The sequence below is a fragment of the Rhincodon typus genome, chromosome 4, assembly GCF_021869965.1.
Source record: "Rhincodon typus isolate 14 chromosome 4, sRhiTyp1.1, whole genome shotgun sequence".
Classification (NCBI taxonomy): Eukaryota; Metazoa; Chordata; class Chondrichthyes; order Orectolobiformes; family Rhincodontidae; genus Rhincodon; species Rhincodon typus.
In genome coordinates this window covers 63,149,986-63,168,400 of record NC_063335.1, presented here as the reverse complement: position 1 = coordinate 63,168,400, position 18,415 = coordinate 63,149,986, and the positions used below count along the sequence as shown (strand labels likewise).

General features: G+C 39.4%; 1 protein-coding gene across 1 annotated transcript in view; it reads left to right on the top strand.

Annotated features, from left to right (window-relative positions):
* Nucleotides 1-18,415, top strand: part of LOC109935416 (regulator of G-protein signaling 20-like) — a 66,988-nt gene that overhangs the window by 16,684 nt on the left and 31,889 nt on the right. The window contains exon 2 of the mRNA XM_048596089.1: nucleotides 11,345-11,431. Within this exon, the coding sequence (XP_048452046.1) occupies nucleotides 11,345-11,431 (87 nt within the window). The remainder of the gene's footprint in view (nucleotides 1-11,344; nucleotides 11,432-18,415) is intronic.

The following is an 18,415-nucleotide window of genomic DNA, read 5'->3' as shown; positions in this document are numbered from 1 at the left end:
GTCAGCTTTCTTGCTCCTCTGATGCTGCTTGGCCTGCTGTGTTCATCCAACTGTACACCTTATTATCTCAGATTCTCCAGCATCGGCAGTTCCCACTATCTCATGATAATGCAGAAGCCGGTTTGTGTCAGTGCAAAAATCGATGGACTTGGATTATCTGTGGATGCTGCCTATGGACTAGGCGCTTAGATGTTGCTGCCTGGTATTCAAGATAGAGGTCCAGAGGAACAAATGGTGAGCTGGAATTGCCAGGTAAACAATCTGACTTTCATGTTGCGAATTCTTAGCATCTAGTTTCTCTTCAATGGACGATGGAATGGGAGACTGCATAGTAATAAGGCAAGATGAGGTAATAGTGGAGGGTTCTATTGAGCAATAATCGTTCCGTCAGTATTCACCATAGAGAAGGACTTGGTGGATGATGAGTGTAGGTAAGGGCATGTAGATAGCTTGGGTCACGTTGAGATCAAAAAGGAGGAGGTTTTGGGGCCCTTGAAAAACATTAATATAGACAAGTCCCCAGGGCCTGATGGGATATACTCCAGAATACTGAGAGAGGCAAAGGAGGAAATTGCTGGGGCATTGAGGGAAATCTTTGTATCGTCACTGGCTACAGGGAAGGTCCCACAGGATTGGGGAATAGCCAATGTTGTTCCTTTGTTTAAGAAGGGTGGCAAGGAATATCCAGCTAATTACAGGTCGGTGAGCCTTACGTAAGTGGCAGGGAAATTATTGGAGAGGATTCTTCGAGACAGGATTTACTCCTACTTGGAAATAAGAGGGTGTATTAGCGAGAGGCAACATTTTGTGAAGGGGAGGCTGTTTCTCACTAAATTGGTTGAGTTTTTTTGCAGAAGTGACAAAGATGATTGATGGGGGTAGGGCAGTGAATGTTGTCTACATGGACTTCAGTAAGGCCTTTGACAAGGTCCCTCATGGCAGGCTGATACAGAAGGTAAAGTTGCACAGGGTCAGAGGTGAGCTTGCAAGATGAATAAACAACTTGCGCTGTCATAGAAGACCGAGGGTAGCAGTGGAAGGGTGTGTTTCTGAATGGAGGGCTGTGACTAGTGGTGTTCCTCAGGGATCAGTGTTGGGACCTTTGCTGTTTGAAATATATATAAATGATTTGGAGGAAAATGTAATTGGTCTGATTAGTAGGTTTGCTGATGACACAAAAGTTGGTGGAATTGCGGATAGCGATGAGGACCATCAAAGGATACAGCTGGACATAGATCAGTTGATGACTTGGGCAGTGAGATGGCAGATGGAGTTTAATGCGGAAAAATGTGAGGTAATGCATTTCGAAAGGTCTAATCCAGATGGAAAATATACAGTAAATGGCAGAACCCTTAAGAGTACTGATAGGCAGAGTGATCTAGGTGTACAGGTACACGGGTCACTGAGGCAACGCATTTGGAGAAGGTTGTCAACAAGGCATACAGCATGCTTGCCTTCAGAGGCTGGGACAGTGAGTTTAAAAATTGGCAGGTAATATTGCAGCTTTATAGAACCTTAGTTAGGCCACATTTGGAATATTATGTTCAATTCTGGTTGCCACACTACCAGAGGGATGTGGTGGCTTTGGAGAGGGTACAGAAAAGATTTACCAGGATGTTGCCTGGTATGGAGGACATTAGCTATGAGGAGAAGTTGGAGAAACTTGGGTTGTTCTCACTGAAACAATGGAGGTTGAGGGGTGATCTGATAGACGTCTACAAGATTATGAATGGCATGGACAGAGTGGCCAGTCAGAAGCTTTTTCCCAGGGTGGAAGAGTCAGTTACTAGGGGCCATAGGTTCAAGGTGCGAAAGGCAAAGTTTAAAGGTGATATACAAGGCAAGTTTTTTTACACAGAGGGCGGTGGGTGCCTGGAATTCTCTGCCTTCTCAGCACTTTTCAGTCTTGACATTGAGCCTTGCTGGATATCTCCCTTGATTTTCTTAGTTACTCCCTATTACATAGCTGACCTTCACTCCTTACAGAACTATTTCTCTCTCTAAAAGTAAAAACTAAGGTATTTGGTTAAATATTACAGACTAGATTCCACAGCCTCCAGTCAGCTCTCTTTCTACTTACTTATGTTTTTAAAACGAAAGAAATGCCAGATTTTGTTTAGAACATATCTGAACACTGAACAGTTAACCCTGTAGCAACTTCATGGCATTTTTGCTTCTGAAAGCAACTCAAATGTGTCAAAGGTTCAAGCATTGTTTTCTTCGCTCACAAAATCTCTCAGTTGGGTCAGGAGTAGAAGTATTATTTGTAAACATATTCAGGCATAATAAAGCAAATAGAAAGTGAAAACCTATTAATTCACCTCATAAATTGAAACCAGAAATCCACATTTTACACCTAATACAACCTACAAGTTATATAGTTATAACAATATGGATTATAAATACTAACATGAATTAGTTGTAACATTTCCATGTTGTTTCTTCTAAATAATTAAAGCATACGCAATTACACCTCCGTTGTTCATTTAATTCAGCCTAATTAGTCTTTCTTATCACCTCGGAAGATCTGCTGATGCCACATAACACAACCACAGTCATCTTCTGCTTTCTACTTATCACTGCTATTTTGCTGTTTTAAGCCTAGAGGACTTGTTGCAGTGTGTTTAAGTTTGTAGATTTCCTGTGTTAAAATGCTACTGATTAATTTCACGCTGATTCAATTTCTGGGGAGCTCCTTGATTTCTAATCAGTGTCTGTCACCTTTCCTGTGACTCCAATTTAATTGATATGAAATAGGACTTTAGGTACTGTGCCCCTTCCTTAAGGCTCCATTTTTCTATCTTAAGGATTTGCCTCTGACTGCTTTTGGTCTATCACTTTTTCCTTCTAACAGTCTTTGGAATTTACAATATAAATAAACATAAGCTTTGAAGAGCTTTGCAGCTACTTCAAAGTAGTTTTCTCCACAGCCTTTAAAGGCGATGCCAACCCTGCCACTACTCCTTACAGTGCATTATTTGAGGCCCTGCACCTGGATCAGTGTGTATCAGAATGGGAAAGTACTGATTATATCTCTGAAATTTCTCATATAAAATCCCAGAAGTGGCAGAAAAACTCCAAAAATTTATTTTGTTCAATTTTGCTGGTCTTTCATAAACCAAATGAAAACTCCAGTTCCCTGTTTTGCAAATTTATGATACTGGGAAGAATAGGAAATACAAGTTGGCTATTGATACATTTGTTGTTGTCTTTTGTGTTTGTGGAATGGTGGCAAAGTTACACAGAGGGCAAATTTGTAAGGAGTTAAGTATTGGACATAAACTACATCTTAATGTAGCTTGTAGTAGATAGTAAGTGAAAACATATTTATTTGTTTAATTTACTTATTTTCCACAATGTTATCAATAAACGTATTATTATTTGCTTTCCAACGGAGAAATAAACATTATGTATGTACACTGCATTCTCATCAATTATGTCTTGCAAATTTTGAGTTTAATAGTTTTTACGATATATGTACTCCTAAAGGATAAATATGATATAGAAATGAAACTCATAGCTTCATATAGCTTGTAGTCTAACGCTGCCCAATAGTATTTGTACTTCATTTGATATTTCCTTATTAAAATATTAAGTTACTATTCAATTACAATTATTTACAGTTATTATTTACAATTCACAATTGATTTCAAGCAGAATTCATACAAACAAAGCAAATATAACAACCTCCTTTGATCTGAAATAAATTGTTTTTTGGTTTGATTTAAAAGAAAGAAAAGGTAGAGTGAAGGGAATCATCTTTATAGGTGCTCAAAATTGTACTTAAAACAAGTGTTATAAATCTTCAGTCTCTTGTAATTATTTCAAAATAAATTGACAGAATTGTTATCTCAGTCCCATGTGGGTGTCATATAACAGGAATTATTCATATTTATGGTTTATGAAATTGGAAGGATCCTTAATAACCTCTAAATAAAGGAGAATAGAAATACTGAGAAATCCGTGCATGACACAGTATTCCAATGATTGGATGCCATTTATAATTCTATTTTTATACTATCACCATTTTACAACACATTTTACAAGCAGATATATAATGATAAATTGAAAAATAATCTGCTTTCCTCTCCAGTTTTTTCTTTTCAACTTGATCTCTATATATTGAAATCAAATCTCCTTGGTGGGTCGAAAGCTAATATTACATTCAAGAAAGCCCCTCTGTAAATAGTATCTGTAAATTTCAGTACTGAATGGCACAAAAAAGAAATGGTACAAAAGAATGAAAATTTCATATACTTTTTGTTCACCTTGCTGTGTTTGTATGTGTATGGGGGCTCAGTGGTTTCCACTGCTGCCTCACAACGCCAGGGACCTGAGTTCAATTCCACCCTCAGGCTGTCTGTGTGGAGTCCTTCGTCAGGTGAAGGTAAGTCAGGCAGTTCACCTGACAAAGGAGCAGCGCTCCAAAAGCTTGTGATTTCAAATAAATCTGTTCGACCATAACCCGGTGTCATGTGACTTCTGACATAGACTGTGAGAGGTGGGTGGCAGGTGAGTGTTAGCTGTAACCAATAGTTATTCGGTTGTGCTGCATTTACAAGCAAGAAGTCTCAGACTATGTCTAGAAGATCAATGGGATGACGGCTGCATGAAAGGCCAACTCAATAAGCTATAACTTGGAGATGTTTCACATGTTCCCTATACAGAGTGCAAGTAATGCAACAGGGCTAAGAGCCATCATGCTGTGAATGTTCCAAAGAGAAATGGATTTGACACCTCCAGTCAGGAACAGGATTGGAAAGGAAGGTTACATCAGCCACATGAGGAACAACAGGATTATGAGGCTCTTAAAGGACATAATCATGGAGGGCACAGGAACAGCAAGCTTGTAAAATGTTGAAGAATGTGATACCCAGTGCAAAGAGTGTTCAGAGAGAGATTTAACTTCAAGGAGGTGTCAAAGTATCTATGTCTGTAAAGACTGTGTCTGTGAAGGCAAGTGGTCCCTTATGTATGTAAAATTCTGGTGAAGGAGTTGGTGCCACTGGGGTTTGATGGCCGTCTACTACCTGTAATGATAGAGGTGATGATGTCACTCAACATTTTTACTACAGACTTCTCGCTGAATTTAACTGGGAACATTTGTGGAATCTCTCAGACAGTGGACTCCCTAATGTAGATGAAAAATATTTTGTTCAAAAGGATAAGAATATACATCAGAATTTTCATTGATCTGGCTTAGTCAGGCTGAGCAATGAATTGAGTTCACGCTATGGCACAATACTCAGGCCCAATGAGTTATCGACTTTATACATAGGCATCAAGGTTCTAGAGAGTAACCAGGGGCATTTGTGAACACAAAAGTGTTCCATTCCCTCAATGTTCAAATTATTTGCAACTACAGGGGCAGGAGTTATACATTTGATGGTGAGTTCTTGGGGAGTGATGCTGAACAAACAAACCTTGGAGTACACGTTCATAGTGCCTTGAAAGTGGAGTCCCAGGTAGACAGGGTGGTGAAGAAGGTGTTTGGTATGCTTGCCTTTCTTGGTCAGTGCATTGAGTATAGGAGTTTGGAGGTCATGTTGCAGCTGTACAGGACATTGGTTAGGCCACTTTTGGAATACTACATTCAATTCTGGTCTCCCTGCTGTAGGAAATATGTAAAACTTGAAAAGTTCAGAAAATATTTACAAGGATATTGTCAGGGCTGGACGGTTTGAGCTATAGGGAGAGGCTGAATAGGCTGCGGTTATTTTCATGAAGTTTCGGTGGTTGAGAGGTGACCTTATAGAGGTTTATAAAATCATGAGGAGCATGGATAGCGTGAATCGTCAAGGTATTTTCCCCAAGGCAGGGGAATCCAAAACTAGAGCGCATTGATTTAACGTGAGAGGGGACAGATTTAGAAGGGATCTAATTGGGAACCTTTTCACGCAGAAGGTGGTGCATTTATGGAATGCGATGCCAGAGGAGGTGGTGGAGGCTGGTACAATTACAACATTTAAAAGGCATCCAGATGGGTATATGAATAGGAAGGGTTGAGAGAGATATGGACCAAATGCTGGCAAATGGAATTAGATTAATTTAGGATATCTGGTCAGCATGGACGGTCGGACTGAAAAGTTTGTTTCCGTGCAATACATCTCTATGACTCTATAACTTTACCACAAAAGGATCCTGTTGGTGTGCAGAAGGTGTCCAGGGAACTGCTATGAACTGTTGAGTCCCAGGTAGCAAAACTGTTCACTCCACCTAAACATCTTCATGGATGGATACTGAATAATAAGCGTTATCCACTAAAGACTCATCTGCTCACACCAGCATGGAACCACAACACCAAGAGGAAGCATACAATTGTATGAGACTACGTGGATGACCAGTAAGCAGGCAACTGGCATTCTGAAAATATGATTCAAACGCATCGGCCATTCTGGAGGAACTCCCTAAAATGGCTGCTCAGGGGTCTCCTGTATTGTAGTGGTGTCCTGTACATTGCACAGCCTAGTGCAGCAGAGAAGAGCTGAATTGGTGAGAGGTAAAAATCATTAATGTGTCACCAGCTGTGATGAGGAGAATGAGGTGGTAGTGCATCTGGACTTGGCAAGCAATGGCTGTGAATTGATAATATGAATTGATAATGGCCACAGCATTCAAGTGAATCATGCAACTTCCTCGTCTTCAATGGACACTCCATCACTATGTCAGGAGACCCAGAATTAGACCATTCCAAGAGCACAGTTCATTACCATGGCCCTCTGCTCATAGGCCAGTGGGGTTACAAGAAGCAACATGCTGTCTAAGTATGTGTTTCAACAAATGTTGTGTTATACAAAATAAAGCATACAGAAAATAAAACATTATGAGTCACATGTGCAACTTGCAGCCTTTTCATCACAACTTCTACCTTGTGTTGTACAGGTCATTGAAGCTGACGTGAAGGCAGGCTGCTGGCTACCCACTTCTTGCCTTTCCAAGACCAGGAGCTTCATGTTATCATTAAGAGCTAGGGGCAACACTACAAAAATTAGTGAGAAGGTTTGGTACTTGCACCCATCACTCTCCTTACTGTCTGGGCTCTACACTTGCTTCATCTTCTATAACAGGATGACCTGCTGTAACCCATCCTATCTCCATTGCTGTCTTTTCCAGTTTATTATTATAGTAATGATGCAAACTGAATCCTGTGTGTCTCTGTTCTCTGGCTTTATGAATCCATTTCTTCTTGTATTACTTGGAAACCTTCTCCAAGCAGCCATTCATACTTAGCATTTCTAATTAACTAGAATCCCTGATGTGAGGCCATCCCACAATTCATGACACACAGCAATTCTCAGTGTTCAATCTAAGCATTGGTTTGTCTTGTCACCTCATATCTCACAGCTGTCATATATTCAGAGCGGACATCATGAACGTCACCCACACTGGCAGACTTCACTTCGTCAGTAAATCACTTCGGGCACTGAACCTATCTTCACATGGCCACTCCATGCCGCTCACTTCCTTGGACTCCTCCAATCAAAACTTCATCCTCAGAACATTGAACCTTTCTCTGATTGATTGAAAAGTAAGAAGATCACCACAGAATTAGTACTTGTGTAGCCAAAGGACCCACAAATAAATCCAGCATTCAGATTTTTGATTTAATTGGTAGCTTACTTAATATTGTAACTCCTTGTGTCATAAATTATTTTTTTGAAGACAACAGTCTTCATTGCTGCATGAGAAATCTAAGTACTCTTTTAAAAGTTATTTGAAAGCATCAAACCACAACCATTTGAATAAAGGTAAAGTACCACAGACGCTGGAATCAGAAACCAACACAGAGAACTCTAAAGAACCTCAACAGGTCTGGCAGTTTCAGAACTGGAGAAGAGTCACACTGTACTCGAAAAATTAACTCTGCTTCTCTCTCCACAGATGTTGCCAGACCTGCTGAGTTTCTCCAGTGTTCATTGTGTTTGCTTCAAGACATGACCATTGATGAACATTCAAATTAAGGTATGTTTAAATATCGGGAGAATTGCTTGTAAACATACTTGAGGGAAACTTGGATAAGGCCAGAAAACCAATCTACGGATTGCGATACTTGATGACCCACACCTATTTGATGAGATGCTGCCAGCCCATAAACCTCATAATATTTACTAATTTAAATGATAGTTGCACTCAACTCAGGACGGTGTGCACTGTTTGACGGTGGCAATTCTCAACAGGGGTCTCAAGTTTGTATGACACAGTGTGCCTAAAAGCTTCTCTGTGCTAACTAAAGCCAATTTAGACTGCAGCAGTTGTTACAACAGTTTGTCAAAGAAAGTCTGAACAACGAGAAGAATGGAAATGGTGTAACAGGACAGACATGCCCGTCTGATAGGGTAAAATAATGCACAACCACAGGTACCAGCAGCTAATGGGCAAGGGACACACTCAGATGCATGTTCTCATTCCAATGGCACTTTTACTCACTGTATTTGCTACATATATTTGTTATTGTATCTCTAATAAAGTCAAGAAGTTTCTCCACAGGTACACTAAGATCCACTGTGCATCTACCAACAGAGCAAGGATATCCAAGTTTTGGCCCAAAATAATCTAAGAAGAATACAGTACCATCTATTCTTGGGAAATTGCTTCTCATAGATTTTAAGTTTCAGAAATGAGACCTCACTTTTAACCAGCTGATCACTAATATTGATTAATAGCATTCTAATTACTGCACATTGTTTGGTTTTATTCAGAAGAAATTTATCAAAGGTAGAACTTTAATTGAGTAATATTTTCACAACAGCATTTATTTGTAGTATGGAAATGCAACATTCATCAATTTGATTTCACATTTTATTCTGTTAAACATTCAGATTTAAAAAGCCTGTGTTGGATGCACAGATGGAAAACTCATGTCTATGTTGGCTTTGACGGAGTAGGTAAGGAATGATTTGATTCTGAGAAAACGGAAAATGCTGGAGAAACTCTGTAGGTCTGACAGCATCTATGGAGAGAAAATCAAGTGGACATTTTGAGTTCAGTGATGCTGCTCCTGAACCTTCTTCCAATATCGGTTCACTCATTGTTCCTGCTCACTTTATCAATTGCTGTTGCTGCAACTATTCATCCTCCGTTCTCTGGAGCACTTTCCCTTAGCAAGTCTACCTTGTCACATCTGTCTGTTTTCGAAAACTTGTTAGAGCCTTCTCTTTCAACCTTTTCATTGGCTTGCAAAGCATTCTGTTGTGTCTTTCTGTACACGAGCAGCACTATAAATATGCTATCTCACCCCACACATGGGGTCAAATGTTCTGGCCTCTAAGTCATCAGAGACTGGAAGTAGGACTGCAACATACATCAGGATCCTGTGAAAATTCTAACAAATGGCCTATATGAGGATTGCCCAGGAAGTTTCACCTTCAGAAGACAAATCCTGTGTTCTCTACAACTGACCACCTGACCTGTCACCCCCACTGATGGCAAGACAATCATCCCCAATCACACACACACCCCAAATGACACAACTAAATCCCTAATTCAACTATCCTACACCAATCCAATTACCTTTTTGACAACACAAGTATACCTGTACCAACCTGACCCAACTAATCCCTGACCAAATTGTCCCAACTAGACCATCCCTCCAACCTGATCACTTGTCTAATTTCCCAAACTATTACCAACCATCAACTAGCTCACCTACATAAGCCATTCACCTCAACTTCTCTACCCACATCAGCCATTCACCCACCTATCTACCTCACCCATTTGCTCACCATCCACATCATCCACCAACAAATTGTCCCGTTCATCCATTCAAAGACTGAACCTTTACAGTTTTCATGGCAGCTAGTGCCAAAAAAGGGTCTCCTGCATTGATCCTCTTCACAGGTTTTTGTGTGGAGTCCTATGCTGAGGGAGTTCTTCAAGATGCTGCATCAGAACTTAGATCTATATAGATGTAACCAGGTAAGTGTGCAGTTTTCTGACTGATCAGTATTGGATCCAATGGGTCTGAAGCTGATCAAAACATTTGAGTTGATTAAGTAACCAGCTTAACTGGCTAAACAGTGAGGTGATAAACAAGAGATAAAATTTGTCACAGGTGAAACCATCCTGAATTACTTACTTATGCATGTCTTTAGTCTCTGATAATGATGACAACACCCCAAGCAAACATTTATGGGCATATTGTTGAATTAGGCAATAACCAAGACTAATGAGTCCAGCTGCAAAAAGCATCCTCATGGGATAAATCATCCACTGGTTCCAGTCACTTCCTTATCTAACTGATCCATCTCCAATGAAAATTAAAATAAATTATTCCTCCAGTGTTATGATTACTGCATGTTAATTGTAGTTACACCTACACTAATCAATGGTGAGGTTGTAGATAGACTTTTTGTTGAGTTTGGACATATTTGTCTAGTTCCATGAGAAATTTAATGTTTTTTTAAATGTGTCTTTTTGGTGGCAGTTTCCCAATAGCTGAATAAGAATCATGGGGAAAGCAGACTAAGTTCCTGATCAGATAAATAAAAGTATTTCAACCCCTTGGTGATCCAGTGATGTTAAAGTCATCTTCAACAGAACACAATGGGAATTTCTTTCCACCAAGGGTTATTCAAATGTGAAATGCCCCATCAAAATTGTTGTGGGAAATGAGATCTATGTCATAAGAGAAATGGATAAAGATCTTTTAAAAAAAAGTAAAAGGCCAGGGCAATGAAATTGTCAGACAGCAACCATAAAAATCAATGGACTGAATAGATTTCTGTATTGTTAGTTTCTAAGATTTTATGTTGTTAAAGACTTGGAGACAGATAAAGGGATGTGAAAGGTAGATAGCAAGAATAATATTCACATAGTGTGAGAGACTGGAAGAAGAAAAAAAAATTAACATATAAAAATGCTATAAAAGGGAAACAGAAACAGGAAGACAGATACAACAATAGAAAACCAGTAAGTCACAAATACTTTAGAGAGGGAAAGGGGTGAAAAGGCATCATTCTTCGAAATGGAAGAAACAGATAGAAATTGATTTATATCTATTTGTGAGCAAAACATGAGAAATCAATTAATGTATTTGAAAAATAATAAAAATGCTTCAAGTTGACTGGCTTGCTGTTTTCACAACATGTAATGAGTGATTACAAAATGCAATCTAATTTTCCTTGTACAACCAGTAAGGCCAAATAATTTTGCCAGTGTCTCCTATTGGTTTTGAAAACTACTACACTAGTCTGAAGGAAAACAACTTTGGAGATTCGACCTAGTCTTCATTTTCAGTAATTGAGAAGATTACTGCAGATCAGCCTGAATTTTTTTTTGTGAGTGACACCAATGGCATCTGTCTCCTCTACTCAGATAAAAAATGATTTTATTTACTACCTTGCAGTCTTACTGTTAGGAATGAAGATGATGAACGAGCAAGAAGAATGTCTCAGGAAGCTAGAGGAGAAAGCCTGCCAAACTGTGAAGAAAGGTACATTATTCTTTACCAATTTCTTCTTGTACTGAAACTTGTCTTGTTGTTCTATGCTCTATATTGTTGTAACATTATGAGGTGGAAATAGCTGTACTTTGTATCCACAGCAAATATTTTATGATTGTAACTCTGATACTGAAATTCTATGGTTTATCCCTGAAACTGGATCTTCAACTGAACACAGTGGGTACAGTTAACTTTTGGTGCTGAGAGAAAATAGGTGGTAGCAGATCAACTTCCTAATACACATCACCAGATATACCTCTCCAGTGATTTCAACAGAAAGGTTTACCAAATGCTTCTACAATGAGAACAGAAAACATTACAATTCTTTCTCAGAAGGTTATGAGTCTTTGGAACTCTCTTCCTTAAAAGGCAGTGGAAGCAGAGTCTTTGAATCTTTTTAAGATAATTATGGACAGATTCTTGGTAAATGAGGGGATTAAAGATTATTGGGGTAGGCATCATTGTGGAATAATCAGAGCAGCAAGATCAGATCTTACTGAATGGCAAAGCAGGTTCAAAGGGGCAAAACAGCCTTCTACTGCACCCAACTCATATATTAGAATATATGCCTCTTCATGCTTACTAGGCCATTCAATTACACTGTGGCTATTCCTCAACTTCAACTCAGTTTCCTGCCTCATCCCAATGTAGCTCCATGCACTTAGAGCCTAAAAAATTACCTATCCCAGCCTTGAGCATTCAATCCCTGAGCATTCACAACTCTCTAAGATAAAGAATACCAAAAATTCATTAACCTTTTTAATGAAAAATTTTCTACTCATGTCAGTCCAAAATAACTATCCCTTTAAACTGAAACAATGCTCCCAATTCAAAATAAAAATAGAAAGAATGGTGAATGCTGTAAATCAGAATCAAAAACAGAAATTGCTGGAAAAGCTCAGCTGGTCTGACAGCATCTGTGGAGAGAAATCAGAGTTAACATTTTAGGTGAAGTGACCCTTTCTCAGAACATTCTGAGTCAATTTATGTTTTGCCCCAGTTCTAAAGTTGCCAGCTAAATAAAATAATCGCTCAGCACCAATCCTCTCAGAATGTTATAGGTTTCTATGAAACCAGCTCCCATTCTTCTTAACTCCAAGGAGCACAGGTCATGCAACTTACTTTCTCCTAATTGGTAGGCTCTCTCATACCATGAATTGATCTAGTGAACCTTCAAAACATCTTCATTAAGGCAAATATATATTTCCTTAGGTTTGGAGACCAATGCTGTACATCCTACTCTAGGTATTGTCTCACCAAGTTCTGAACAGTTACACCAAGCCTTTCATGCTCATTTTTTAAATTCCCCTGCAATAAAGAACAACATACCATTTGTCTTAGTTATTGTACCACCCTGTTTCTTGTACCTAGTCCCTGTGAACACCAACAGTTAAAAATACCCAAGTAAATAACTAAATACTTTCCCAGTTTATACTTCATTTCCCACTTTCTCACCCTCTGTACAGACACTTTGTGCCTTCCTCAAAGCTTGCCTTCCAACCTGGTGTTAAATCACATTTGACTCCCCTCTTTTAAGTTAGCTGTTTAGCTAAGGCCTCATCACTGATCATTGTGGCAGCTTACCAATAACAACATGTCAAAATAAAATTGAGCCAATTATTCCTACTCTTTGTTTTCTGCCTTTTAACCAATCCTTGGTTAAGATTATTATGTTTCTGAAGCAGAAAGCTGTGGGGTGCCAGAGATGAAGACCTCCAAAAAGGCTGTTGAAGCCATGAGTTTAGTAACCATATTAAGCAAGAAGTGAGCTGAGTTAACATTTGTTTTATGGCTCTTGTGAGAAGCATTAACTGAAAAAGTCTGTAGTGAATGTGCAACAACTTTCTGAAAAATCCAATAACTGTGGTAACAGCTGAACAGGAAGCTTTCGTGTGCAGATAGGAGTGATTCTTCATTGAGTTCTGAGTATCTGTAAGGGTATTACTGGAAAAAAATGGAATGAATCACTGATGTTTGAACTGAAATTGTTCCAATAGTGTTTGTCTAGTATAGCATTGTTCATGTTTTCTTTTATGATAAACTTTAATATTCTGTTGTAAAAAGTACATTGGGTGGCTTTGCGAATCTGTTCAGTGACTGACCTTCACAGTAAACAAAAAGAAGATAAAACCTATGGCCTATCAAGCCCGATTTCACTCTGGGATCTGATTTGTCCAATAACACCTTCAGTTAGGATCATAACACAGGCTTTATTAAACATAATTATTTATAAGACATGATGAGAGAATACTTGTTTCTGAAGTGTTACAGACTCAGGCTTCTGATCCGTATAATTTGATATGACTATGATATAGATCTTTTCACACATGCTGAGTAGCTACTGTATAAGTAAAGGTATAATTTACCCTTTACTCTACAAACACTTACTTAATATTAGATTCCAGGATTTTCCTAATGTTTGATATCAGGTGAAATTTTTTTTCCCCTTCCTTTCCTGCACTGCAATGTTACTTTTATTAACCCCTACTCCCTTGGGATCATTCAGAATTTAGTGTACTTTAGAAGATCCCAACCAGTCCGTTCACGATTTCTGTAGCTTTTAGAACACTTGGATATGTGGCATTAGGTTCAGTGGATTTACCAACTTTCAGCCCAATTAACATTCCCGTACTTTTACCTTACCAATATGAATTACAGGTATTTCTCCTATAATGTAGATAGTTGCATTCTTGTGTGACCTTGTGCGATAGAAAATTGCACTATAGAACATCGTTGTAACTGTATAGTAGAAAATTCATGTTATCCAAACAGCGTCCACTATTTATCAATCACGTTGTAGCCAATTCGCATTAATGAAACACGCGTTATAACAGAAATACCTGTACAGCAAACTTTGTTTTAACTGGCACCTAATGAACTGGCACACTCAATAAACCGGTAAAAATTATATACCTCACATACAGGATGTTTACAGTATTATCATGATGTTAAAGTAGTGAGTTAAGGGTGCAAGTGAGAAGGCTCTCTGCCAGTAAGTTTTATTTAAGCAAAGTTGCATTGTTATTTAAGTGTTTTACGCTGCGAATAAAGTAAAACAGTGATGTGTATACCCCCTGTATTATGTTTCTATTACTTAATGTGTGTTTTTACACTGAATATATGGACCTCTTGATTACCGGAATATTTGATCAACCAGCACATTCGTGGTCCCATATGTGCCAGTTAATAAAAAGTTTGCTGAACTCTACATTTCACACAGGGGAGGCAATGGCCTAGTCGTGTTATCACTGGACTGTTAATCCAGAGACCCAGATAATATTCTGGGGACCTGGGTTTGAATCTTACCACGGTGGATTGTGGAATTTGAATTCATAAAAAAGAAAAATCTGTAAGTAAATGTCTAACGGTGACCACAAATCCATTGTCAATTGTTGGAAAATTCCATCTGGTTCACTAATGTCCTTTAGGGAAGTAAACTGTCATCCCTATCTGGTCTGGCCTACTTGTGACTCTAGACCCACAGCAATGTGGTTGACTCTCAAGTGCTCTCTGGGCAATTAGGGATGGGCAATAAATGCTACCTAGCCAGAAATGCTTTCTTCCCATGAATGAATAAAGAAAAAGAACTCTCATTATATCCTGATTCTTCACTATTTCCTAGCCCTTCTAATTTTTTTTTTATTTCTGTCCACATTTTCATTTCTATAACAGATAACCAAAACAATGAATATTTTTACTTTCCCTGTTCTGAAGTCAACATAAATTACATTGCTGAAGTTAGGTACGGTACAGACAGATTAATTGACTTACATTAATTCCTTTATCCCGAAAGAATCTGCTGCATATGCATCATTGTAGTAACAACTTTGTAACTGATTTCAGTATTATTGCTGCCATTATTCTGCCATATGTTTATTTGTCCAAAATTTTCATTTGGTTGAAAGTCATCCTAACAGAAAGTTCTACATTTACTTTCTTACATATTTTAATCAAGGAATATCACAGGTTTAACTTTTCATTGATAGCTGCCAACATATGTAATAATGTAATTACTATATATATTTGGTAGCAGGGTCATTTGAGATATCAGTGGTTTGTCATCTTTGCCCTTTTGTGAGTTACCCAGGTAAGGTTCGCATGTTCAGGGCTAAGTATCATGTCCAATGGTAGAACAATCAAATTTTCAGTGGGGATGGCAGACAGGTAGAACCTCAAGAGACAATGATTGCTTATAAGCAAAGGACCTGTCTGAAAGAGGACTTACGTTTCTGAAAAAAAGACACATTTTATCGTAGCTTTATGTCTTTATTAGGGAAATTTGCAAGAGTACAAATTCAAGGTGAAGACCGCATTTACTCGTCATGTGAGGAGGAAGCTGACTGATTGGCAAATGACTCTGATTGTTAAAGGCGTTGCTCTGAATGTTCTTTTGTAGCAGTAGTCAAGTGCCGTACTACTAAACATCTATTTGTATTTCTTTTACAAATACGAGGAAGATAGTGGAAACCACTTTATTTATTCCTTTCCCTTGTCATATTGCTTATAGCTCATTAGATTTGAAAACTGGAGATTCTCATGAGCAACTAACAAGGAAAGTGCTAGACAAGGAGGCATGAACAAAATTAGCAAGAGCCTATCTTTGGGCTGTGTATGTGTATACGCATTGAGCAGGATTCTCCTGCAAAATGTCAGGAACATCAGGACCAAATGTGTCTCCTGTGCCAGCACCTGTCTGAACTCAGACCAGGAGAGCTACTTTTCTCGAGGCAACCCCTAATTAATTATCTCTGAGCTCATCATTGTTTTAAAACAGTGGTGCTGGGGGTGAAAAGATTCTCAATGCGGCTGGCTCAGTTGCAGGGCTGGCCACTCTGGAGGTGCAGCTAACCAACAAAGGAAAGTAAGTGCTGCTGAGGCAAAACACCAAGATGCCTGAATGTGGATTTGTCCTCTGAGAAACTGGGCTTGCAGGGCTGTATGGTGATTGTACTATTCCCATGTGCCCGACTCCTTTCTCTTACTAAGAGATAGATGTCAGGATTGGGTGGTGCTGTTAAAAATGCCTTGATGCAATTCTAAATTAATCAGGTTTTTCTGCATTTGGAGGTGGATTGCACCCTTATCTGCTCTGAATGTTACTGAACACTGTGCAGTCATCTGAGAACATCTTAACTTCTGAACTAATGATGAGGTAAATGCCATTGAATTCCAACTAAAAATAGTCAGGCCTAGGCATTGCTAAATAGATATCCTCCATTGAGATGATTATCATTCAAAATGACAAACATTTTTTGCGGTAAGCATGGAGCCAGTCAATAAAGGGTTTACTCCAATTCCAATTTAATTTACTCTTCCTGATACCAAATAATAAAATACTGTCTTAATGTTTAATGCACTCTTTCTTACCTCGAGAAATAAATTCTTTTGTCCATGTAATGAAGTCAGGTGATAAGTTTCCAAGACAGAACCCAAAGTGAACATCATTAGGCAGGTTATTAGTAACTTAGGATAGAATTTTCCTATTTTTATTGATGGCATTTTGTCAAGTGAGATTTAAGGCACCTGGTTTGCCAAGGCTTGGAGAAACCTTTCTCATGCAATTTTCTGGCATCAATGCCACTGTGCCAGGTTTAAAGCCCAGCTCCACATTACTTCAGGCAGTCCCAGCCAGGAACTGGCCCTTACACTGTGGTGCTCAAGCACTATCACTGACAGCATGGCTCCGAAAACAAACTCTCTCCCTGCTTTGCAGAGGTTGTGGTAAATGGGGTGATGGAGAGGACAGCTGTCTTTCTTACTGCTGACTGTTGCAGGAGGCCAAGTCGCCAGAATCCACATCCTTTACAAGGAGAAAATTCTCAATCAGACAAAAAAGAGCATGGGCTCATTTGAGGATGGGGAGGCCTTAATGGCCAACTTGACCCATAATATTCATTGCACTGTCCTGTGTGGCTCCCCCATTAATACCAAGCAAACTCATACTTAATCTGCAAAAGCTTTTCTCCCTTTTAAATGCCTAATTACGTTTCTTCTCTTATGCAGGCACTGGTGGAATCCAGCAAACCTCTGCCAGAAACAGGTCAGCGCCAGAGACCTCAGCTTCCCCTCTACCTCTGAGGAGGAAGTCACTGAGAGGATGCCCCAACAAGGCTTTCACCTGGACCCTCTACCAGCTCAGAGACTTTCTCACCTTAGTGAGTTCTCTATCTAGATTAGACTCAGGAGCACACACTCACATGTCTCTGCAGCTGGTTAACAAAGAAACACTCTAGGTTTCTGGCAGTTAGATGACTGCTGAGCCCCAAGCAGATGACAATCTCATGATGTCAGTCATGAATGAATTTATAAAAGTACAGACTCAGAAACAGTAGCAGGTTTGTCAGAGGTATTCTGTCAGCTGGGTTAAAGGAAGGAGCAGTCCACCAACTTTATGGCCGTGGTGAGCATGCATCTGACTGTCTTCACAGACAGTTTGGCAATCACCATGGTGACTCAGGTCCAGCATACTCAGGGTTGACTGGATATGCACACAGAACGCACTCCATTGCTTTAGTCATAAGTGCTTACTATAAATAGCAAGGTAACAGAGGGAAACAAAGGAAATTGACCTAACTGCACGTGTCTGTTCCTTTCGTAGAGACAGGGTGATGCTAGCAGGTAGGAGAAACAATACAAAGAACGCACCCCCCCCCCCCCCCCCCCCACCTCTCACCCCCACTCACAGGCTTCTACTCGGACAGTCCAGAAGTGCCTGGCTCCTCCACTCCCCTCCAATTATAAATCTTGAAACAGCTGTAACTGAGGGGGCTGAGCTTGCAGCTGGGCAGGACACTCTCATAAGGCCTTGACCCTCCAGGCCCAACTCTCCCTGGGGATGACAAAATCTTTAGGATCAACAGGCTCAATTGGAAAACGTGTTCCTTCCACTCTAGCTGCAGAGTTCGGATTGCACTTAGACATGGTTGGAGGGTAAGGAAGAAAAAAAAGTCTTATTTAAGGCACATCATGACACAG